Here is a 25,410-nt window from a genome sequence, read left to right as displayed (position 1 = left end):
GTAAGTGAACCTGGCACACTACTCCTCGCAGCCGTTTCTTTTTTTTATTTTTTTTTTGATCAGAGTTCAGAGCCGCGCCACTGCTTTGGAGTGTTAAAGAGACATGATGTGGATGGATGCGGGGAAAAATAGCATTACAAACAGACTGCATTTGCATGACTTTCATCAGCCCATCTCCAGCCGTCAGAAGTGCCTGTTACTGATTGGGTTAGAGGGGGGAAAAAAAAGGTGCAGAGTGTGGAGGACAGAACAGGGAAGGCGAACTGAGCCCCACTGAATGTTCATGTTTGATTAATCAAAGTAGAAAGGAGTTTTTTTTTTTTTTTTTTTTTGCCCCCCTCCTCCTGTAATTTTGCAGTGCTGAGGGCTGCAGAGCTGACCAGAAGCGCAGGCTGATACAAACAAGATAGCGAGAGGAATATGAAACGAGGAAAGAGCTTGCGTACGTGTCGGAATGGACGCCTGAAGTTTGAATGCATCTTCTTATCCTTATCTGAGGCCTCAACACGGGCGGCGATGGAAGATGCATGAGAACTCGCAGAACCTCGCAAAGTATTCATACCCCTTGAAGTTTCCTACATTTTGTCACATTAAACCACAAAGCTTAAGACTTATCTATGGGGTTTTTAAGTGACAGACAGAGCATAATACAAACTGAGGTGGAAGGAAAACTATGGTTCATAGATTTTGCTTTTTTTTTTTTTTTTTAAATGAAGAAAAATCTGAATAATGTTTGCTGACCATACATCTTCCAATCCCTTTACCCTGTTAAACCCAAATTAAACAAATTTTCTTCGGAAGTACTACAGCTTGAGAGTAAATCTGTGCGTAATTTAATCTCATTAATTTGTTCTGTGAATATCTTAAAATTTAAAGAAAATTTAAACTTCAAAAGTTTGTGCACCGTGCAACTTGAGCTGGCACACCAAGGAGAGAACACAAAAAGCAAACCGTCCTGTGGCGACTCTGGAGGAGTTGTGGAGATCCACAGCTCAGGTGGGAGGGTCAGTTATACAGAAACAAGTAATACCTCATGATAATTGCTTAATGAAGTTTGTGTTGCAAATGTACCTCTTAGCAACTTCCAACAATTTAGGGCTGAAATGGATAATCAGATTAATCGTGATAAATCAATTTTCGTAATAAACGTCAACTAATTTAGCAATCAATTAATTCATAACTGGAGTATATAGATCTCAAAACAGGCCATTTGCTGAAAAAACTAAAATAAATAAATAAATAAATAATTAATTGCTGTGTTTTAGCTTCACCTGGTTCAAATTCAGTAAAATAATCCCATCTTTTAATGTGTTTCTAATCTGTAAAATGTGCCGATGTTGTTTATCCGTTTATATAATTGTCAGAATAATCTGTTAGCTGAAGCCCTGTCAGAATTTCATGATTTATGTTCTTCAAAATACTTTTTTAAAGAAATTTGAAAATGATGCATCTATAAGGAGGCAGGGGGGGGGGGGGAAGTACAATGACATCTGAATGTAAAATGACAAAATGTGAAAAAAAAGTTCAAGGGGTATAAATATTTTGCAGGGTGCTGCATCTACACCCAGAGAACTCGGCAGAGAGAAGATGTGGCTCGTTCTCCTGTTTACTGGCAGTGAACTGCAAGGGCTCCGACGAAACCAGCTCAAAACTTTAAAGTTCAGCTTAACAAACTCTGAAACACCCAGAGGGTATAGCCATGCCAACAGTGCAACAGCAGACTTTGAGTATGATACAAAAACAGTACACAGACATTAAGCAGTGGACAGCCATCTCAGCTATTCACTTGGATGTATAATTCAGCACCAGCGATTAGTCTGGATCTTACAGAAGCCAGCAAGGAGGAGGAGATGGAGGGAGGGGAGCGAGGGGAGGGTCGTACATTGCACACAAGAGAGCTGGACGTGAGGCACAGATCGGCGAGAAAACACACGAGAAAGACGGGCGGAGATGGAGAGAAGCCAACCGACGGACAGACTGAGCGCATCGCACACTCACAACGCTCCTGTTTAATGTCAGTCGGTGGAGATGAAGCCCGAAAACCGGCGTCCAGGCGTCTCAGAGGAAATAGTAAGACGTGTGGAAAGCTGACATCAAAAAAATAAAGGGGAGCGGCGTGACACAAAACAAGCTGGATGGGCCTCGGAGCGGCAAGCTGTGCAAAACATCGAAACCCTCGAAGAGGAGGGGAAAAAAAAAAAGAAAGCGGGAGAGGGGTGGTGAGACAAAGCCTCAGTGACCATGTGGGTTGGATAGTGAAGGTCCACCACATACGACTTAAAAGCCGGCCCTTTTATAATGTATGACTGAGACAAGGCGCAAAAACATCCGAGGAAATGGCAAAGAAAGACAAAAAAAAAAAAGTGGGGGTTGACTCTGAATCTCGGAACGAGGCCAAAGCAGCTCGGAGATCTGAACCGATACACAGACAACAAGAGTTGAGACGGCCCACCCCGCTGTGCAAAAAGCAGCCTGCTAAACGGCTGCTCAGAAGCATCGGGGTTGTTGGCTCCGGAGCCAACGGCGTGTGCCAAGAATCATTCAGAGCGGGAGAGTCCCCAGAGCTAGCTTCTGCTAGCTCGCGCCTTTTATTTCCTGTGTTCAGAGGGGCTGTTTAGGAGGCTAATTTCACAGGCAAACAGATTATGTTAATCCGTGTAAACATTCAAACAACAGCTTGGCTGCCATCCGGGGGGAAATAAACAGTTGAGAACCAGCATATTGATACTGAGAGCTCTGGCATCTTCAAAAAGGCAACGCGAAAGCTGTAATGAGACTTGTTGAGCGTTTAGTGCTTTTTCTTTTTCTGCGCTTCCTCTACTTTGTTTTTTTTGCCACCAATTAAGACGTGGAAAACATGACACATCGAGACCATATCTGGTGGTTGCATTTTATCTAAACTTGAGAAGAACTGAGGATGAGGGTACGGCCTTTGTTTTTGGTTCTGCTCTGATGCATCGAATAAAGACCTGACAGCCCCGATTTAAAATTATCTTCCAATCACAGACTTTTTTAAAAATTATTTTTATCAGATTACAGTTTATATTTAATTTAAACTTGGAGCCACAAAGGGATATATTTCAAGCATTTATGTAGATTAAATTAGATGGTTAAGACTTACAGATAGTTCAGCCCCCCTCCAAGAAAAAAAAATCTGTTTCCAGAATCTTCAAATAGAGCATAATGTGATCAATAAACAATTTGAATACGAAAATGCAAAGTTATAACATACACAATCTTGGGGAAGGCTGCTGATTTGAGTCACTGATACAAGCCGTGGAGAGGTAAGGCAATAAAGCTCCAAGGGCAGTGCGCAAGTATTTTCAACAATCTGGAAAGTTGAAACCAAGGTAAAAGGGTGGTAGAAAAAAGGAAGAAAAGTAGATCTATGTACTCAACACTTGGCTAGGGCTACTTGCATAAATTATTGTACCACTGTACCATCAGCTCTGCTGATGTGCTGCTTTGATGACAACCTTCAGCATTCTTGCATTGTTGGGTCCAGTGAACACAATCACTTCCTGGTCATTAGAAGCAGGTACTGGTACTTTTGGTAGTGTGAGCAGGTGCCGAGTGCTGCTGGAAAATGAATTCGGCGTCTCAACAAGTCCTGTCAGCAGCAGATTTCCTGATAGATGGTTGGACTTGCTTTGGATCTGATAATCTGCAGTGGACCAACAGCAGCAGATAGCCTGACTCCCCAACTAAACTCTGTGGAAACTTCACACTGGACCACAGGCCACTCGTATTCTAAGCCTCTCCACTGTTCCTCCAGATGCAGTGACCTCGATCCAACAGTTTCAGCTGTTGTCGTGGATACATCTGCAGTGGTTCTGGACATTCTGGCTCCAGAACAAGAACAAGCCTTGTAAATGTCCTCCTAAGCTCATGAATGGACTTTGCTTCACAATCCTCAAGGTTGCCATTATCCTTGAATGTGGGGCTTTTTCAACCACATTTTTCCTTCCACCTAATTATCTGTTAATATAGTTAGATTCCGTTTTCAAAACATGCAGTTTATGCAGTAGAGACCACTTGTGATTTACCATCTCTGTGGAGGGTATCAGTGACTTGAGTAATAACATTTCTCTACTAAAATCGTTTCCTTTATGCATGAATAAGTAATATTCAGATTTTCTGAAACTGAACTGTGGGTTTTCTTTAGCTGTAAGATCTAAACGCAATTTACTGAAATAGACCTGTAAATAAGTCAAATAAACAGCAAAATATGCTTATCTCTTGGGAAGCATACTGAAGCGGCAGAGAACACACAGCCACCAAATGCAATAGATTGAAGAGGGGAGCAACGGGGCCCTGCTAATGAGGGCCAAGGTGTTGCTGATGGGATGTGGGGAGAGCCAAAAAGGGCCCAGAGAGGTGTGAGGGGCCCGTAGAAGGTTGGTCACGACTTATAATAGGCACCCCGTGCTCTCAGGCCTCGTTAGACGCTCGCACCTATCTCCCCGACGGAAGAGGACCGGGCAGCCACCTTCATTACCGGACTCACCTCAGCCTCTCACCTGACAAAAGTGATGGCTTCCCCGCACGCCCAACGCACCCTCTGACTTATTGTTAAGGCAAATAAAAGCCACGGGAGAGAGATAAGATGTCATTTGGTTGACGGGAGTGATAAATACGAGAGGTCAGGCACCTTCATCATTAAAAGGTGAGAGAAGGTAAGAATTTATTATCGATAGCTGATGGGGGTATTACTTCACGAGCCGTCCGAGAAAATGCCCCAAGCTTCCCGCCATTTTGGTTTCGCTCATCTGTTCTTTTATGGAACTCTGGTAAGTCAGGAGGCTTGTATTTTCCTACATGAAGAAAAATGGATGTTGATTTTATGCAAACAAGACCAGGATGTGGTCGATACTTTCTTCATAAACTTTCTGAACTGCTGCCATGAAGTAAAAACCAATAAACTTAGAATCAGAAAACTTTATTTTCTCCCCAAAATTTCAGATAAATATTATGATCATTTTGGTGGCATATTGGGTGAGAAACTGGACAGCAAATGACACCAACTGTTTAACCAGGCCATAAGGTCGATTTTCATCATTAGTGTCTAAATTGCCTATACCATCCTTGACTAAATCCTGCTGCTCGAAGCTTTGCTAACAAAGTTAGAATTATATTAGGGTCGACACAAGCTGAGATGAAGAGACAGAATTATATAATTAGGAGTTAGAAAAGTTAGTTCGAATTAGTACTGCGTTTTAATGTTTAATTGCCAACATTGTGTGCCGATTACTAACCCTCTGGTAAAGGAGGTTTCTGCGAGCCCGTGGAGCTGCCTTTGCTCCGTCTGCTGCTGTCACTGTTGACCGACAAGCTGGACTTCAGCTTCCTCTGCACCCTGTGAGACACGGGCGTGGACGGCTGCCTCCTGGGCTGCTCTGTCTGCGGCATGGCTGTCGCCGGCGCGTGCCCGGGGCCCGACCTGCCCGTCGCGCTAGCCCCGACGCTGGCGCCGCAGGTGCACGTCCTCGTGCCCTCAGGGCTGCCGATGCCGGAGTGGATTCCGTTGGCGTTCGATGCTGTGGGCGTGCCGGAGCTGTTGTGGGGAAAGCCATTTTGGTCCTTGGCAGTCTCTCGCTCCGCCTCCTCAGAAGGCGCTGGCTTCAGGTCAGACTCGGACCGCGGCTGAGCTGTTGAAAAATAAAGGGACAGGATGTCATTTTGAGCTCTTTGGTGTCAACAGAGCTGCACAACATGTTGGATGCTGAATCACAATTCACTGAAGGAAAGTAGAAAGTCATCAGCAAGGCACATTCAATAATAGAATTATAATATGTTTCTTGATTTTATAGAGGCATTTTGTTGTTGCTGTGGCTCAAACTTTTGTTGGGCATCTTAATTTTCCATAATAACTTAAAGCAATAATGTGCAATGCCACTTAGGAAAACTGATGGCTATATTTTCATATATTAACATGTCAATGTTCATTAATAGGTACTGTCAATTAAAAAACAAACAAACTGGAACTTAAACTATTTAGGAAATTCTTAAACTTTCAGCCCTTCTTGCGTCTTGCACTTTATCTGCCGCAACTCTTAACAAGATAATGTCAGTCGTGTGACTAATATTTCAAACCCAAAAAAGCGAGCGAAGAGCAGAAACGTACAACTTCACATGTGAAAGAATCATGAAAGCCACCTGTGTAGTCAAACACATTTGTGGCAGCAGCTCCTTGGTGAGTTAAGTCGGCGTGAGACGGAGAGATTATTAGAGTAAAAAAAAAAAAAAGAGGAAAGGCAGCCCTGTGATAGTGTACAAATTTGTAAAATGGCTGCTGTCTGCAACAGTAATGATCTTCTCTCCTCTGAAAGCTCGGAGATGGCCTCAACCAGACTTTCTAAGTGCGTGTGTGACAGTCGCAGAAAGCCAAGAGACAGCAACCTGTCTGATAAGAAGGGAAAGGAAGGATGCGAGTGAGGAAAAAGGAGGTGGCATTTCACTGAGAGGAACACCTTGCACATTCAGCTCTACTGGGAGTTAACTCCTGCTTTAGCTTCCCTGCACATCAGAGCTCCGGTACATGTGCACACGCTGCCAGATTTTCTGAATTATTCATCTCTTTCTTTTTTTTTTTTTTTTTTTTTAAGTTTCTCTGAGTGAACCCTTACTTATTTTAGACCTTATATGCATTGTCTATATGGCATCGTTGCAGCTAAGCTTTATATTCCGTCACATTTACCAGCTGTTGCAACAGAAACCTTTGCAAGCCTCCATATGTTCCCCCGCAAAAAACAACAACAAAAAAACCAAAAACACACATTTTCCTAAGTGGATGCACACATGGACGTTAATGCGATGCTGGTAATTTGTTTCCATCTTTATTTTCTTTCTGTCAGCTCACCAACAAGTGCAATTACAGTTAACAAGAGAGCAGGAGTGTGGGAATGGGGGCCTTGCAGTTTTTAACAACACATCACCCTGGGAGAGGCCGGACGTGAATGTGGATGTAAAACAAAGCAATTAAATACGCACTCTGGGCTTTCGCCTTCTCCTCATGCAGGCGTCTGCGTGCTGCTTTAATAAACAAATACAGACTTTGGGGATCAGGATTCCATGCAATTTGAATTAGACAACTGCGTGGCATACCACGGAATTCATTATGCAGTGATTTAAAGGCCAGGTTGTTGGATTTTTTTCATCTCTGAAAGACAAAAAAGCCAAAAGAACCCCGTCCATGACAACGTATGGAGCGACTGAATCATTCCTAACAAGGATAATCGCAAGAGGGTACATCTGTTGCTGCCTTTCACACATTTTTAATAAGTGTAACTTTCCTTTTCCTCCCCCCCCACTTGTGTAGTCAATTTTGGTCTTGTTTATCAGTGTCAGCACAGTGTGCAATAGCAGTGTTATCACAGTTTGCGAAGCTTCGGGAGCTGACGGAGGGATATTTTTTTTATTTATATATCGAGGAATAAACTAGCGGCCCATCTGAATTTATGTGTTTTGTTGCAAAGAAAAACATGTTTGAACTCGAAGGCTCATAGAAAAAAAAAAAAATCAAAGTATAATTTTATGGGTGATATTGCCGATTGTTTTTTTTCCTATTGTATTTGGGTTCACATGCAATAAAATCTAATTGAAATCCCTTTGCCGGAACAAATTACAAAGACCGTTTTATTCCTGCCAAATATCAACTTTTTTGTCCTTTTTTTTCTCTCTCTTTTTGTTTCTTTATTATGATTAGGAGCTCAGACCTTTCCAGACTTTTAAAGAACCATCAAACTACCCGAAGATTTTGCACATGCAGTTGAAAATTATGACTAAATGTAACATGAGTTTCATTGGTATTTTTGCATTCATTTGTGATCTCAAAATATCTAAAGTAAATATTACATATAACATTGTTTTACATTGGTTTTACATAGCCAATGGAATACAGTCCCTGCATCGCAGGGACTGTATTTTAGGACAGTTGAGGTGGATTTCAGCATCCAGCCAGAACTGAGTGTCGTTGGGGAAAGAGCCACCCGAGTTCTCCCTACTGGACCCGGTAACTCCGTGCCCCGATCTCAGATAAACATATAGCAATGGATGGATGGTAAACCATTTCACACATTTCATTAACACAGTTTAGAACATAATTTACTTCAAATTTGCAAAATTCAACAAGATGAGTGATGGCTAAAGACTTCTGCACATTAAATAAACCCACGTCTTTAAAGATCAGTCTCTGTTATTTTACACATATGGCGCTAAACCCCCGTACACCAGATACAATGACACCGAAAAGGTAATATCAAAGCTTTATGTATTGGATAAAACGTAACAAACTCATCTCTATATCAAAGCAGTTTCTTATCCAATTTGTGTAGTGCCATAATAAGCTTAATAACAGCCATTTCCCGTTATTTAGCTTAAGTGAAGCAGCCGCATGGACCCTCACATTCAAACCCACGTCGATGCATAAAAACAGCCAAAGAAGACTGGGAGGCATAATTGCCTTCCCTTTGCAGGAAGTCAACCTTCCAATTTGCCTACATATAAATACTTATTAAGAAACCACCAAGTAAAAATTAGAGTACATAAGCGGTTAGTCGGGTTTCAGACACAGTGCAGAGCTCCACAGAAGTGGCTAAACTCAGCGGAGTTCTGCTATTCGGTAGCAGGTCCTCGGTTTGGACAGTAATCACACAGTGGCAGTCTTTTATTTTTAACCTGCTGAAAATGGAGACTGAGATTAATGGACACAATGGAGCAATATTCATAATCATTGATCATAATAATGATCATACTGTCAAAGATGGCAATGACAGACTCGTACAGTCACCAGGAGACAAATGAAGAGATAATGAGAAAAAGCAGGAATGAGGAAAAACTGTAGAATTGGATTCCATTAAAACTTTTCACTGTGCACTTTAGTCCAGTATTGGGAAACTAAAGCAGAAATTACGTTTTACACTTTTGTTTGTTCCTGACTGACAAAACCATATTGTCGTTATTTTAGTACATTAGTAACATTGATAATATTTTAGAGTACATTCATTCAGTGAAAAATACAATCCCAAAAAACAGTATTTGACATTATTGATGCCATATTTTTGCTATTTAAATAACTCATTTAATACAGTATTTTTGTCATTTAGATATTACAGTTTTAACATGTTCAAAGTTTTCATAACTTTTGGGGTTATAAATGAGGCACAAAGCCTCAGTGAGTCTGAAATACCAAAACTCTTGGGACTCAGTTTCTACTAATTCCATTTTGTGGTAATATTTTTTTTTAATAATATGGTCTGATATTTCATCTAAAGATACTTTAAAGTTACTTTTTGAAATTTTCATTAGGGCTTGCAATAATACACCCTGGTTATCAACAGTTTTACATTATTCCTACTACAGCCAATACCAAGATGTGAAACTTACAAATCCCTGCAAGTTCAGTTAAAAAAAAACAACATAAGTCCAACAATCTTCTAAGAAAGCAATAGAGAGTCCTGAAATGATTGAATGAACACAGGCCAACCGCAGGCACCGGAACAACATGTTTTGGAGGAAGAGCTGGACATCCGCACGCAACGTACACACACGCAAGCTTCAAATTGGACTTGTAACTGCCCTATTTCCAGCACATCAACAACTGTTGAGGGTGTACGTTTGTAGTTGAATAAAACATGGTATTCCCCTACACACGCTGTCACACACATCACAGGGGAAACTAGGGGCTGAGTGGTTCTTGACTGTCTAAGCAGCATCCCAATTTGGTCCCAGCTACTAGTAGCTGACAGCCTCAAATATCTGGGGAGCATTTTTAAAAGGCCAGCGCTTGATGGATTCATGAAGAACACACAAATATAATTGCCATTTGTCCCAGAGTCTTCAGTGGCTGCGCCACACAGGGACCACACGGCGGAGTGCCTGAAGAGAACGGGAAAGCAGGGGTGGGTGGGGTGGATCGCGCTGTATGTAAAACCGAGTATTCTGTATAAACACCTCGTTTTTGGCACAGAAAAATAGGTCCTACAGGAGGGAGCTGGAAACTGCACCAAAGAGAAAGAGAGAGAAGGAGAGAGAGAAAGAGAGGGAAAGAGAGGGAGAGAGAGAGAGAGAGCGAGAGGAGGAGGCCCTCACACACACATACACACACCCATCAAGGTGAAATATGCATACATGTACGCACGCATACATGTCAATTGAAACAAAGCTGTATAAACAAGCATTCTAAAATAGTTGGGCGCATGAAAATAGAGCACAAAAGGTCAAACAGGGCGGTATGGAGATTCTCATTTGCACAGCGCTGCATGAGGAGTCGCAGGTAAAGGCGTGGAGCAGATTGAACAATCACAGTGGATCCGCAGTTCTAAAGCTTGGTCCTTTTTAATATTAATGCCCCCGAGACGGGGAGAAACGGGCGAAAGGTGTTTGCTCAGGCTTATTAGAATGCCCATCATAGACAGCATACAGTTATTCAAATGTCACATCAGTCCCTCCAAATAAAACACCCCAATCCAGATCTTGTAGTCATCTCCTAATGGCCGTTATTACACAACGCAGCGAGTTTTGTGAGTTTACACTGAATAGAATATGCGAGTGCCTTTACTGTTAGTTAGGAGCCACACAGGCAGGCCCCTGCGCCTTGTTTATCTTTTTATGCCAACGTATTAGAAAAACATGTATATTTTCTGCCTGAATGGTCCGCGTACCTGCATGATTGAAATGCTAATTTGCAAATGTGCAATGACCTAGTCAGACTCCTCTTACCACCGACTGCCACCCCCGCCTCCGCTCGCTGCCAAAACAGCCTGAGGTATCATCTCTCCTCCTAACAAACAGCGGTGTGGAAAAACCCCTGCTTTCAATCCAAAGGGATACATTTTCTCATTAGAAATTATACATCTTCCCCAGTCGTATTTATAGACGCAAAACCAAGGGAATTACGCAGCAGAGAGAGCGGAGGGGGACACGCAGAGAGAGGAAAATAGTGCAATGAATGTTATTACAAAAGGGCTCTGATTGTAATTTTCCTTGGGCGTATCAAAGCCTCGTTTACTGTCTGACCTTCTAAACTCTAAGACAAGGACTTTCTTTATTTTGGAGAAAAAAAAGAGGAGGTTTTGAAAGGAATGGGCTACAAAAAACTTAATATGTGGAACAACGTTTAAGCATCCCATAAAATCTGAAAGCACAGATGCACCGACTGCTTGGAATGCGAAAGGAATAGGCAGATGTTTCCCCCCCTCTTTTTAAGATTGGCCAATTCCTTAAAAATCTGACTATATCTTTGAATCAGTTTTAACCTATATAAAATGTTTTGTTTTTTAAAGGCACCATATCACTTTTGCTTCAGTCTAGAGTTGTTTTCATTGGAGCAGAACGAGCTAAAGTTAGACACGATACATAAAAAAAACCCAATCGGAGGAACCAAAAGATGTAAAAAGGCAACTCGAACAGATGATGGATTTTCCAAAGAGAAGTTCACAAAAAAACTGGCAATTTTTCTTTGACTCAGCTGTTTTCTCCATTTGAACAAGAAGACAAATAGTACAACTCTCCATGTGTTCTTGTTACAATTATCCTCTTTTGTTGGCACCGAGTTAGAGAAAACGAATCACAGACATGTTTATAATTTAAGATATAAAGTGGAGGGATAGTGGTGACAAGCTCCAGTAGTCACCAGGCACTCTGGACTGGTTGTCAATCCATCACAGGGCAGATAAAAATGATTTGCATTTATTAAATGTTTCCAGAGTAAGATCTTTCCACCATTTTTGGTCTATAAAACACGTTGAGTAAAACCAACAAAAGCATTAAAAGAAAAATCAGCAAATGTTTTGAGGTCTGAACTGGAATAACTTTGTGTTTCTCTTCATTTCTTTACATGTTCTAGTCCTTAGTAAGAAAGAATAAAAATCTGATTAGGTCAGAGTCTAAATTGGTTGGTCAAACTTAAATGTACAAAATAAAAAATAAAGAGATTTTTAAATGTTAATGATACTTGTTATATGAATGATGATATAGCTCTTAAAGGGATATTGCCGTAATTCAAATCTAAAAAACGAACATGGTCCAATAAACAGTGCATTTCTTAAAAAAAAAAAAAAAAAAGCTCTTATTAATATTAGATGTGAAATGTATGCTGTAAAGGTGACTTTAAATAGAAAAATTAGATGGCAAGGTATGGATCTCCAACAAGAACTCTCATCTACAGCAGTCACACAAACCGGTTGGCGACCTGACACGGGTTAACAGAAATGTCACTTGTTCCAATAGACATTCAAAAAAAAAAAAAAAAGTGATTCCGGCCATCAACCAGCAATCCTGGCCCTGTCAGTTCATTTACAGGCAGACAATGTTTTGTATTTATTCTAGATAAAATGATGGTGTTCAGACGATGATGATTGCTGAAGAAAGCTAAATTACCTGCTCTGATATTGGATCCTCATCAGCAGAAATGACATGCTGGGTGTGTGCGGTGGCCAGTCACAGAACTCCATTAACTGTCTTCACCTGTCAAGGCCGATCATATTGCTTCGCATCTCATTTGAACAGGAAACATCGCCTTCTTCCACATTTTTCTGCCGCTCCGGGTCACTCCGACAAACGGCTTAACTGATTTTAAATAGCCACAGACTCACATCCTTTAGCTGTTTTAGTTCTCTAGAACGCTCACTTATATTTGACTTGTATGACACACTGGGGGGAAGTGACACTTCCTTTGCTTGTACCGCAGCTGTCGCCTCTACCCAACACAAAGAGAGAAAGCGTGTCAGGGATTTACTAATTTCAAATTTTGCTGCTGATTAAGTGGAAAAAATAACCCCCTCGGACCTTGTTCTGCTTAATTACATTTAACGGCAGCAAAGGCATCTTGAAAGACGAGAGCTTGATTTGGCGAAATGAACCTCTCAGCACAAGTGGTAAGGTGTGCATGCTGGGAAAGGGGTGGAACGGGCTATCGTACTGGGCTGGGGTGGGGTATCATCAATTATCCTTTGATTTCAAAAATGGAACATTCTCCCAAGATTAATATGTTTGACTGCTATCTAAAATAACCAAATCGCCCACTGAAATGCCGTCTTTCATTTTAAATTTGTCAAGGGAAGGTGATTTATACGCCAGACCCTGCAAAATCCGCCGTTACTGACGTCTCTGTTCTTTACTGCTGTGTGAAATTTGGCACGTCGGTAATTTGAGTCCTGAATATGCAACACAAAGCAGAATATACACACGGCTTTCATCCCCTCTTCACCTCTTCACTCATCTCATCACAATTTGTCTGGATTTAACGTTAAAAAAAAGTAAACTAAGCACATAATTGGGAAAATAATGCACCTCCTAAAAGTTTTTGCAAATAGAAATCTGACAAGTATGAAAAGTATTTGTGACGTGTCACGGGAAATCCAGTCGCTAAAACAAAAACGGAGAAAATATGAAAATCACCAATTCCTGATGAAATAAAAGTTTTTTTGCAAAATATACTCGATCGCATGAACATCACCCCAAGATTTAAGTAGCATTCTCTGTTGTTTTAAAATGATAAACTTTGTGTTTGAGTTAAGGTTGCTTACAGAGTAAATCGGGGATGCTTCACAGGGCGTAGGGACACACACACAGCTGATAAACATACCGGGCTTTATTGGCTGTTCACATGCTTTCATTACTGATTTTGGCCAATAAGTTGAAAGTTTGAAAGAAACACATGGCTACTAAACATCGCCACCACAATGCAGTATTATATCAATTGTGGTGCACCTCTTGTGCAGATCCATTCCAAATCTGTAATACAGGCCTTTTGGAGAAATCTGTGGCAAGACTCACAAATGTGTGTTTACAGAAGCTATTTTTTTTTTTAAATGAATTATTTTCCATAAACCACAGAATCACACAGAATCCCAATGCTACCCTTGTTCTACTAATTCTTAGGTAAATTTAAGCAATTAAGTTTTAAAGTATTTTTGTTTCATTTTTTTCTTTACAGATCTGCACATATTTCTTTGATTTAGACCTTAAACGGCCAACTACCGCAATTTTTAAAAAGATCAGTTATGACGTGACTCAGAGCAGGCCTGAGGTTGCTGCCAGGCTTCATACGCCAAAAGTCGTGCTCCACCCTCTCTTCTCTGATGACTTAAAACAAAACTCGGGAGCAAGGGAGAATGAGGGGAAAAGGAAGGGAAGAAAACAGAGGGCTATATTTTCAATTTCAGTTACATCTGTGACTCAGTTTTTCCACACAGCTTCAAATTCTCCCTCCAGGGAGGGGAAACTTGCTGTTTTCTTTTTTTTTCTCTCTTTTAAATTCAACGGAAGGCGGGTCTCACACTGTGCTATATGCACACAGGGGTCAAAAAGAACAAAACATTAAAAAAATACTGTATTCGGAAAGTCAGAAGTGGGCGCAAATATACCAAAGAGGTCCTTCTCTGGGTCAGAAAGGGGTTAGGCAGTCTATCAAAATACCCCCACACCCAGTTCCTTTATTTGCTCTGTATCAATCTCAGCATTAACCCGCTGCTAATGGGACAGCTGTGGGTCAGTGCCTCCTGTCTTAGAGATGCCAATCAAGACCTTAAGCTGAGAGATCAGCCTTTGGGACAGAGGTGTTCGTCTGCCTCTGAGTGGCTTTTAAAACACAGAGACGCCTGTATTGATTTTAGCTCTAGCCTGAAAGAGAAAACGGGGGCGGGCGGCAGTGGTGGCAGTGTCAGCTGTGGCTCTGTGTGTCTGGACGGCGGCCAGCCCGTGGTCCCTGGTCACCCTTCACTGCTCGGGGTGGAGGGCTTGGGAGGAGGGGCGCTCCGAATGACCTAACAGAGAGGCGCTGAACCTGCAAACACGGAGGGGCCACGGAGTTGGAAGCTCGGGGGGTTCGGGGCTAGTGGGGCGACATCAGCAGAGATCTCATAATAGAAAAGGGTTTTAACCTTAATGTTGGAGCCAAAACCCTGTTAGGGGCCTAGTAATACCCCGTGTGCTGCTGTCATTTCAACTAGTTGATTTTTTTTTTTTTTTTGGACACCAACCCCCATGTATGAGTGGGTTGTGAAAGGCAATGACACCATCATTGTATTGGCAGTTCACAACCTGTGCTTTACGCCTGAGAATTTGTATTAATTTATATGACAAAAATAAAATAAAAATCTGAAATCTGGGAACTTGGTGAAGTTTTCCAAACATACAGCAACATCACCTTTGCCTGTCACATTCCAATCACATACTGTGAACTATTCATTGGGCTTTCAAGACCTAAAAAAAACATTCAAATGCATCACTGCGAAGTTGAACTTTAACATTTTTACAAATAAAAAAACTTTGAATGTTTTACAGGCATTTTTTTCTCCTGCATTACTTAACCACAATCAAATATAATCTAATACAAACAATTACATGCAAAAAAAAGCACCTAATTTGTACCACCTGTGTAGCATCTGTGTGTTTTTGCTCTTAAGAGAACATCAGAATGCTATTTTCCAGTTTGCCGGAGCACAACAAGAACATTCGCTGGCCATGTGAGATATAAACTATAATTTTTAATTGAATGCAAACTGGAATGTGTGGTGGATTACAGTTATCACACACTGAACACATCACACCCACTGAGAAGAATACATTTTAGTAAATGAAACTAAGCTTCTTCAAAGAGCAGATCTGGGCAGGAAGGATATCCTGCAGCAGTCCGGATTACAGCGGAAATTGACGAAACCTCTGACTGAAGACTGGAACATAATACAGGATGGTAACGTAAGTGAACCTGCACAAGACTTGAGACAGGGCCAGGAGTTTACTGTCCAGCAGGACAAACAGCCTGAACATGCAGCCGGAGATACAAAAGCGTGGATTAGATCAACAAAATCATGTTAGAAGAGTCCAGTCAAAGTCCAAACCTAAATTAAACAAAATCGATAGCAACCCTTGAACATGCTTGAGATATATGGCAAATATTGGCAAAAATTCTCGCATTCTAGATGCTCTCTAATTTAATCGCAACTGGACTCATTAGGGGTGAATGCAAATGCAGACCATACCTTTCAGGCTTGTATTTGCAAATACACTGCACTTTGTGTTCATTTATTAAATTATATACACTAAAGTTTGAGTGTTCCTAGAAGTTTACAGCATATTAAGACCCACGACCATCATTCAGTTTGAATCGAAATGAGAAACATGGTCTTCAACAGTAAGGAAAACAGAAAAAGACTCTTTAATGATTAAAATCTATATGTGTACCCTCCTATTTAATGTGCACTTAAATAATTAGGAATTGAGGTATGCATATCTAATCAATTGGCTCAACTACTTTGGATATCTTAAAGAAAAAAAAATGGTGAACAGTCTTGGGCACTTTGAGTAAAATATGCTAATTAACGCACTTGAAATTTCCCATATGAAATCTATCTGCAGCAAGACAATGAGAAAATAATTACAACAGAGGTAGAATTACAATGACCGTTTTAATCAACCCCTGCACTAGCATTTCACCCTATTTATACAGTTTTTGATTCCATGACCCACTGGTAAGTAATCACTTGAAAATTACGGTGCAGTTTATAATAGGCCTATGCTTTGGAGGCAGTTTTTCTGCAAAGACAGGGCTCCAGGGATTACAATAAAGATATGAATCTTGCAAAACAACAATCAGCACAGAGCTCTAATAACTGGCATAAAGACTCAAAGAAAAGCAAACTGACACGAGGTTAAAAGTCTCAAAGTGCCCCAGGCTCTTTGAAAGGCGCATAAGGTAACGCACGGGGTGATTGCGGTGTTCGAATCAACACCAGATAAACATCTCACGTGTCCAGCGTTTGCACTTACAAAGTCGAGTAAAATTGTGCAGTCCTGTCCGATTAAATCCGTTCTGCATCTATTATGCGAGGGGTGTGGAGGGTCACAAAGTTCATTTCAAAAAGGTCAACTCTTCTTAAAAGGTAATAAACTCAAACGTGTGGCAAACGTAAGATTCACACAAAGGCCAGACTTAAAGCCTTTATTTCGAAAGTAGAGTTGTGTTATTTGACCTTACTTTCTTACTAAAGTTACACTAAGATAAAAAATTTAAAAAAAAAAAAACACACAGGCTAGTAAGGTCGTCTTTATCAACCAAAGAAGAATAAAAAAAAAAAAAAAACTATTTGCAATCCGGTGAATTACGTGATGATTAAACTCCTAAAACCCGCTGCGAGGTGGTAGTGATTTATTCCGAGGCGGTGGCTGGAGAGGCACTGTTTGCAGAGATATCAGCCGTAAGAGCAGAACGGTTCGTTGAAGAATGTCTCTCTTCCCGCAGGAATTCTCCCACCTCACCCTGGATGGCAGATCTACTGACGGACGATTCTCTGAGAAAGGCAGCGAACACTGCTGTCTAACAAACCAGAAGGCTCTCAGACACAAAACCATCCAAGGGTCATAGAATTTTTTTTTTTTAATGGGAAAAGTTTTATACTTTTCTAACACCGAGAGTCCTCAGCACCTTTTAGACAATTTTAAAGTAGAGGTACTTTGTAGTTGTTCTGGTTACAAAAATTCCATATGAATATATGGCAGAAAGCATAAGGAAAGTAAGTATTTGGAAAGTAATCAGGCAATAAATAGAGAAACTATTAAAAATCACAGATTAACAAATGTGTGAATGGATGGATTATGGGTAGGAGGAAGCGAGGAAGAATTCAGCGGGATTAGACGAATGTATGGATCTTTAAGACAATGGAAGAAGTACGAAAGTATAGAAAAAAAAATTAAATTCCCTTTTCCTTTTTTCCAGACAGACAAATTTCAGACTTTGTAATATCCTTCTCATTTGAAATAGCTTAGCTTATTTTACATCTGTGTCCGATCACCGTTCACTACAAATTCCTGCGATTGCACCCCGTGTCCTACGGGTGCCCTGTTGGGAATTATGCAACCGCTGGCCAATTTCAGGAACTCGCTTCAAGAGGACCGACCCAGCTGATGTAATGGCCGACCTGTCAAAACAGTGTTATTGAAGCTGAAATGGGATCGCTGTTGTTATCAAAACAGCATAATGGGCTTCCTCTTGTAGAGAAAACTTATTGTCCAGATACAGTACACAAGTTCTAAATCAGACAGCCGGGGGGAAAAGAAAAGCGCAAAGGCTCAGATGTAGGCAGGCAGATGATTTCTTATTGATTTCCTGTTTCTGCAGTGGAGAGGGCTCTCAATTACCCCTAGCAGCAAGCGCAGCACCCCCCGAACACAGCTAAACTACAGTGAGCCCATGGGACTCTGTGATATAAATAAGCTAAGTTAACTCGGCTAAAATGGATTATCAACTTAAAGGGGTAAAATCAATTCCAAGTCAAAAGTGATATCCAAGACTTAAAAGTAAACTTGAACTTCATTACATCACTTTGATGACTTAAAGACAAATCATTTTATTTTATTTTTTAATTTTTTTCTCCCTCCTCTGGTAAATAAGCCACAGCCAAGTCATTAAGCTTAATAACAAACAGGAAAAAAAAGAAAGAAGAAGGAGGAAAAGGGCACTCTGGAAAAGTTAACAACTGTGAAACAAAAGAGACCTGTAGTCAAGAATGGTGTTAAATGAAAACACGATCCTTATTACAGCAGCAATCAGCTGCCATTAGCCCATGTTGTCACATCTCACTCCTCTCAGGAACAATGAAGCACGCATGCACAAAGCCTTTTAGTCGCGTTTCACTCTGTGACCTGCAATCTATATCTTTGTAAGGAGTGGAATTACTGTGCAACTAGGTTTAATTAGAATTGCTTCTAAATCAATGGCAAATTGCTGTTTAGCAGAGCCTTGCTGTGCTCTACATTTGCATAAAACAATATGATTAGATCAGAGTCACGAGAAAGTTTCCAGCCTGAACCAGAAGAAATGCCACAAAGTACGCAGTAGCAACGGTTGAAAGGTTTTTATTATTGGAGACTTTTTGTTTCTAACTAGGAAGATGCCTCCAGAAGTTCACAAACCTTTACTCAATTAAAGGTCTGACGCGTTCCAGTTTTGTCCATTTCTGAATCATGTAATTAAAAGTTCACCCTGAATTTACACCGGACAAGCTGCGAAACTGTCGAGCTGTTGGCTGGACAGTTGATGGATGATTGACAAGCAGTTAGTTGATTGACGGACGGAAGGAAAGGTGAACATACAACAGACCAACATAAGAGACACACGAATATATAAGAAGACAAGAAGACGTCCAGACAGATTGACAGAAGGTAGCTGGATGGACTAATGTACAGTTAGAGATGTTGATGGACAGACATAGGAATGGACGGATGACAGACGGAAGGACAGACGGATTTATGGATGATGGGTAGATGATTGATGGACCAGACAAGTCTATTTCCCCACCCCCCACATGTTGCAAACCTGGATGCTACTTCAACTAAAATACACTCTTTCCCAGTCTGAAATAACATCCTGTGAGGAGGTAAACGTTGGCACCAAGTTAAAGAAACTACATGTAGGACTCAATCAGTACATGAGGACGGCCAATGTCTGAGTACATTAGGACGGCCAATACCACAAACCGGATTTCCCTTCTTGTAAAACACATGGCTGAGGGTTTGAAAGAAGCAAAAATGGCCGATTGAGCCAAGTCTTGGTCATAACGTCAGAATAAGACAGCAGGCATGTTACACTCACTTGCCAAGAGGCCGAGCTGCTATCTGGCTATTACTGTAATTGGAAACAGTGAAGCTAATATTTCAGTTGGCCAACTGACCCTAACACAGGAACAGCATAACAACAGCTTTTCCTATAAGGTGAGAATATTGCCATTAGAAAAAAAAATCAGAGTAAAATTAAAGCAGTTTCAAATGTTGAATAAAAAAAAAAAATCACTTGCAGAAGTTAGGCTGATCTGACATGTTAATCACTTTCACTTTCTGCAATTAAATTCCTCATTGTTTATTATTTAGAGAGAGAAAAAAATAGCACAAAGATGTACTGCTGTTTGCCCACAGTTTTCCCGGGTCATTAAGACTTACTCCTCACAGGCTTGCAATAATTAGGCTTCTCCTCTGTCACGAGACTTTGTCCTTCAGCGGATTGTTTCCTAGGAGAAGACGCGCTTCCTGTTGATTCACAGTCACAAGCATCTGGGGAGGGAAGTCACAAGAAGTGGATGTTAAGTATGGTTCAAAATGAAATGGGCGGTCGGACATTTACATACAGTCCTCATAGGCCTGGAAGTTATTTTGTTGCGAGGCTCGTAAGGATTTAGTGAAACACAGAGAGTGTGGCATAATGCATACACCCCAACAAATATTTAGTTTAAAATCCATCTGGCTCAATAGTTGATCTGTCTTGATGGCAGAAGAGGTGAGTTTGTTTCCTGGTACAGAGCCCATTTTTAATCTAAGTCCACAATTTTCTGGCATAGCTTGGACTATGTTTACGTAAGACCACTGTCTGGAAACCGATGGTGTTTTTGAATGTTGCTTGGTGAAAAGTTTCACGTTTAGACGAGACCGCCAAGATATCTTCAATCCACTGTTGTTATGCTGGGGCCCTACGTAGCGCTGTGATTTTAACATGTCGTCAAAACATGCATGCGCTTTTAAACCCTTAGCTTCCACCTTCATCTCTCTGTCTCAAATGAACAAAGTGTAACACATGTTCCTTATCAGAAGTTGTGTTAAAGTAGGCAGGTTAAGTAGCACACACAGGACAATGCTATCCAATATTGTTTTTGTCGTTTTCTGCCCATGCACGTACAGGACAAACCCTCACCTGAAATCAATAGCCCACTTGGAAACAAATGGGTTTTCTAAAAAGCCATAAAAGGTAATGATCCTGATAAACATGAACACTGGTCTTGGAATAGATTAAACCTTGTGAATTCTGTGAGTAGATTCTATGTGTACATACCAATTGATTTAAATAAGCATCTATTATCTCTGATAAGAACAGTGGCTAACTGGGGCAGCACTATGCCATACCCCTAGTAAAAACCACAAAAAAGTGCATGATTAGTGACTTTTTACCAAATACTTGTGGGGATGTATGTATCTATGTGAGGATTAGAGAAAATCCACACTGAAAAACAAACCTGTGCTTCTGATTCATTTCTTTCATGCAATAAAGTTACACGGTGTGAACGGCTCAAAGCATTACGAAACAATCTGCAAACCAACAGCACCTTAATGCCCAAAAGTGGGTATGAAGTCCTGATTGCCGAAAAACAAGGCTACCTATAAACGCTTTTCTACCAAACGTTAACATTCCCGTTTGGGTTGGTTGTGCCAGACCGAATATCAGCTGTGTAACCCGTAGTTGCAAAAGGCCGCCCTCCTTTTTCACGCCAGCAAAAACAACCACCTGGCAACGTGTGCGACATGGTGGGACGGTTCAGGTGAAAGTCCCTGCCAGAGCTCTGGACCTCATTTTCTTTCTCCCAGTGCTCCCGAGTGCGCTCTACCTGCCAAGATTCTTTTACTGCTATAAAGGCTGCATTCATCTAAATTGGAAAAGCATCCAGGCAAAAAAACAAGAAAAAAGAAGAAAAAAATAAACTGGCCTGATAACCATGCACAAACACGAGAAACTCTTAATCTGTCTCTCAAACTGGCTTCCTGTGTTTAACATTATGGCTTGTTTATTGCATACTGTTGCTTTGATGTGAAACTGAATCAAGGGTTTGACCATGGAGCACACCTAATATAGCTTTGCTTCACTGCAATAACAATCCATTTTGCGAGCTGTGATGGATAAGTGGTCAGAGGTGTAATATAGGAAGTGGAAGTATGTTGAGATCATTTGGAGTATTTAAGCATCACAGTTTACTTAAAATCAGCCTATATCCAGCAGACCCACTGTCCACTGAAGGGGAAAATCCACCAAAAACAAAAGTGGAATCCATTTACAATCCAGCAGTCCCGTGCAATTGCTCACTTTGTCCTACTTTCCTATTTTTTTTTCTCTCTTTTTGAAACAGTGCCATAATAATGATCGGTTAACGGTCCGTTGCTTGTTTGAAGAAAAATGAAAAGCGGGTGTGGGGGTAAGCTTATTTTACATGTGATAATCTTAGGGGCAACTGGAAAGTTAATTAAAAACTATAATTGGCTGTGTGGTTGCTGTTAATAGTCAGCAGGGTGTTTCCTCCAACTTTATTAAGGAAAAAAAAACAGGCACAAACATTATCAAGGCTTTCAGACTAGTGCGCAGATAATGACTTTTACTGAAAGTTGCCTGAAAGTATAAGAAAATACCAACCCAAAGCCACTTTCACTCATGTTTTCTGTTTATTTTTTTTTTTAAAGCAAGTTTCGAAACCAAATACGTAAGTGTATTTATAGCTCAATTTTATTGGATGAAACAGAGGGAGAACTTGGTGAATACATGAGCTATGTACGCCTTTCACACATTTTAGCTTGCCAGCTACAAATGTGTGGTGGCTGTTCTTGAACGAATAGCGCTCTGGGCAAGAAACTTCAAGAGTCTACAAGTCAAGGTTTATCCGTTGTACTCTTTGTGCTTGTCTGGATAAAAGGTGGCCAAAATACAAAAGAAAAAAAAAGAAAAAAAGCTCTAGTCTGAGCAGTACAAGTACTTCTCATAAACAAATTCCTGAAGAAACATTTATCACTGCATATCGCGGACACAAGAAAGTTTTCCGTGCCCTTGCCCTCCTCTGAGTGAGCATGAAAATAACTATTGGTGTTGCCAAGCTGGAAATTTCACTGTTATCAATAAGAAGCATTTAGGTCACGCCAACTCTTAAAAAAATGCAGATCTTGTCCAATAGTGGAGACTTTTATCTCAAACCATTGTTTGAGTGGGAGCTGTCATGGAGCCTATGCCCGTCCCAAAACACTCACAGGCGCATCAGTCGCGATGCATCCGTCTCTCTCAGCTGCTGTCACAGCAGGGGATTTTCACTCCTCCACATGCAAACTGCAAATGAATCTTGTTGCAGTGAGCAATTAATCAATTTATCGCACAATAAATTAAACTGAGCTTGATAATTTCCATTCTGATGAAAATTTTGTTTACAGAGAATTCATAATCTATTTTCTTTATGGCTCTGGTTGTGTGTGGCTTTTATTTATTGTTTTTAAGTGTGTTTTATTTTCAACATTTTGTCTTCCAGCGTTCTGCACAAAATTAAAGTTTATTAGCCTTTGAGAGGACAAACCTGCATTATTATGCCATTATTCTTACATCAAATGATGAAAAGAGCACCCAAATGAATTTTGTTTCCATCAATCCCAAGCTAGGATACAGAAGGAGAATTAGAAATGTGCCAATGAAAAATATAGATAAAAACTATCCATTTAAACATTTACGTATCTTCAACTCATTTCATCTCTCCCACTGAACTAGAGGGACCATTACAATTACATACAAATTGTAAATTATGTAAAATGGCCTTTCCTTTTCTGCGGACTCAGATTAAGTTTTTACATTTTTTTCTTCACAACTCCTGCTGCCGCCCACCAAGCCTGCCACTCTGGGCAGAGAGCCTCATTGCCAAACTGCTGCCATGTGAACAATTGCCACGATACATTTAGGGAGTTTTTCTTTTTATTTATTCCACCACCGCTTAATAATATACAAGTTATCCATTCTGACAAAACCTCTGTGGAACCCCTGTACTTGACATTAACCCATATTCGCCGAATACACACCTAAAGCCACTGATGAATGGCCTGTCTTGTGCTCTCTTACCGTGTGACGCCAACAGCAGGGGACTTGTCTCTTGCCGTGGGCCCTGTCCTGGACCCGCCGGCCCTTCTGATGGATGGACAGTCTCCTTGGACATGAGACAGTCGTCCTCTTCGAAGGGAGAAAAAAAATTATAAACCACCACCAGCAGAAGTAGTTCCTCCCTTCTTTTCCTCAGCCCTCAGTCCTGCAAAAAGCAATAAGTCTCACAATCAGCGCAGCGTTTTTAGACACAAAGCAAAACTATGGAAGTCGTTACTCAAGCTGCTTATTCACACGCCGAGAAAAGTGACGTCGAGCTCCAGTAAAACTTAGTGGAAATTTCCCTCCGCACGCTCTTTACATAAACTTTGCTGAAAGAGTTTATAAGGAGCCCATTTGTACACGGTCTGACTTTTTTTTTTGTTTTATAGCAAGAAAAAAAAATTAACAAGAAGCAATGGCAGATTTACTGTTTGTGTCCGACTTACCTTCCAAACATGACAACTCTCACTTGAGTTCAAATGTGACTTATTCCCATCCTTCTTTCCCTCCTTCAACTCGTTCCTCAAAACGTTAGGAGGAAAAATAAAACAAGACAACTTCACACCCGACAGTTTTACCCCTACTCTAACTGTTCGACGTTCGTAGTCCAAGATACTCCAGATGGTTTTTGACGTACAAAAGTCGAAAACATGATCCTCCGTTGACTCTTTCGGCGCGCAGCTGCGGTAAGTTTACTCGGGACACTTCAGGTCTAAAACATTTTCATCATATCCGGATTCCAGCAGCGCAACTCGTGAAGGCTCACTCTTCTCGCTTTCTCTCGCCTTGGCGGCAGGGAGGAAAACAAAGCCCTCCCTGTTGATGTTTACCCAAATTTATGTGAGTGTTTGTGTGCGCGCGCGAGAGAGAGAGAGAGAGAGAGAGAAAAATGAAAAACGGAAAGAAGGTAAATAATTTTGCCTGATGGAAATTTTTCATACAGTATAATTAGCAAAAAAAATTTACAATGTTTACAAAACTCTCTCTGAGACAAACGTTTCCTTTAAAATTAATTAAAATATTTATCTTTTAAAAAAACCCTCTGAACAGCAAGAAAAGACAACATATGAAAGTGTAAATATGGTCTAAAATGACTGCTGTTTATGTTATTACTCATAGAAAGTATTCTTAGCCTTTTTTTTTAGTTAATTGTACGTTGTCATTAACTTTGAGTGCTCTCTTTGTTTTTCTTTTCCCTTGATGCAACCATTCACTGAGTTATTTTTCCCTTTTTTATTTATTTCATAGAAAGTGCCCCCAGATCAGAGCTTATGTGTTTTGGTTTGATGGAAAGAACCATTAATGACACTTGTTTCCATTAATATTGGCCGTTTTTTGTTTTCTTCTTTTTCAGTAAATGGCTTGGTAATTTTCTATGTAATCTAATTTTTTTATCTTGTCCGTGTTTATTTTTAGACTCGAGCTGTTCCTTTCCACAATCTAGGAGCTTGTTAGAAAAGAAATGACTCAACTGATATTATTTTTAAATATTTTTTTTCTACTTTTAGATTACCTGAGTGACTGCTGTACTACAGATTCACCTCAATTTACTGCAGACTATGTTTACTGGTATTAAATTAACTAATACAGAACAGCTCAGAGTCCAGTAGTATCTACTGAAGGCCTTTTGCCACGACACTGTGTTACTAATTGCTTTTGGGGCCGTTTACATGTCTGGGCGGCAAGGCACAGACTGGTAGACTTTGCCTATCTCAGTCGACAAAGTTAAGTCTCGGTTCATTCAAGGACAGCAGTCAGCTGAGACAGCA

General features: G+C 40.6%; 1 protein-coding gene across 2 annotated transcripts in view; it reads right to left on the bottom strand.

Annotated features, from left to right (window-relative positions):
- mdfic (MyoD family inhibitor domain containing) overlaps nt 1–24,459 on the bottom strand; it is a 29,124-nt gene extending 4,665 nt beyond the window's left edge. Inside the window, exons 1-4 of one of the 2 annotated variants that reach the window (XM_014971964.2) lie at nt 24,088–24,459; nt 23,621–23,728; nt 19,936–20,046; nt 5,256–5,648 (exon numbers count right to left, since the gene is read on the bottom strand). In XM_014971964.2, coding sequence (XP_014827450.2) covers nt 5,256–5,648; nt 19,936–20,046; nt 23,621–23,714 — 598 coding nt within the window. In that variant the 5' untranslated portion in view covers nt 23,715–23,728; nt 24,088–24,459. Of the gene's footprint in view, nt 1–5,255; nt 5,649–19,935; nt 20,047–23,620; nt 23,805–24,087 lie in introns of both variants that reach the window. The other variant, XM_014971963.2, reaches the window with a different exon arrangement.
- Between the last annotated feature and the right edge of the window lie 951 nt (nt 24,460–25,410).

This window comes from Poecilia mexicana, unplaced genomic scaffold (genome assembly GCF_051168715.1).
Source record: "Poecilia mexicana isolate PSO_F unplaced genomic scaffold, ASM5116871v1 scaffold_23, whole genome shotgun sequence".
Taxonomy (NCBI): domain Eukaryota; kingdom Metazoa; phylum Chordata; class Actinopteri; order Cyprinodontiformes; family Poeciliidae; genus Poecilia; species Poecilia mexicana.
Note: the sequence above shows the minus strand (reverse complement) of the source record. Positions and strands in the feature narration are given on the sequence as shown.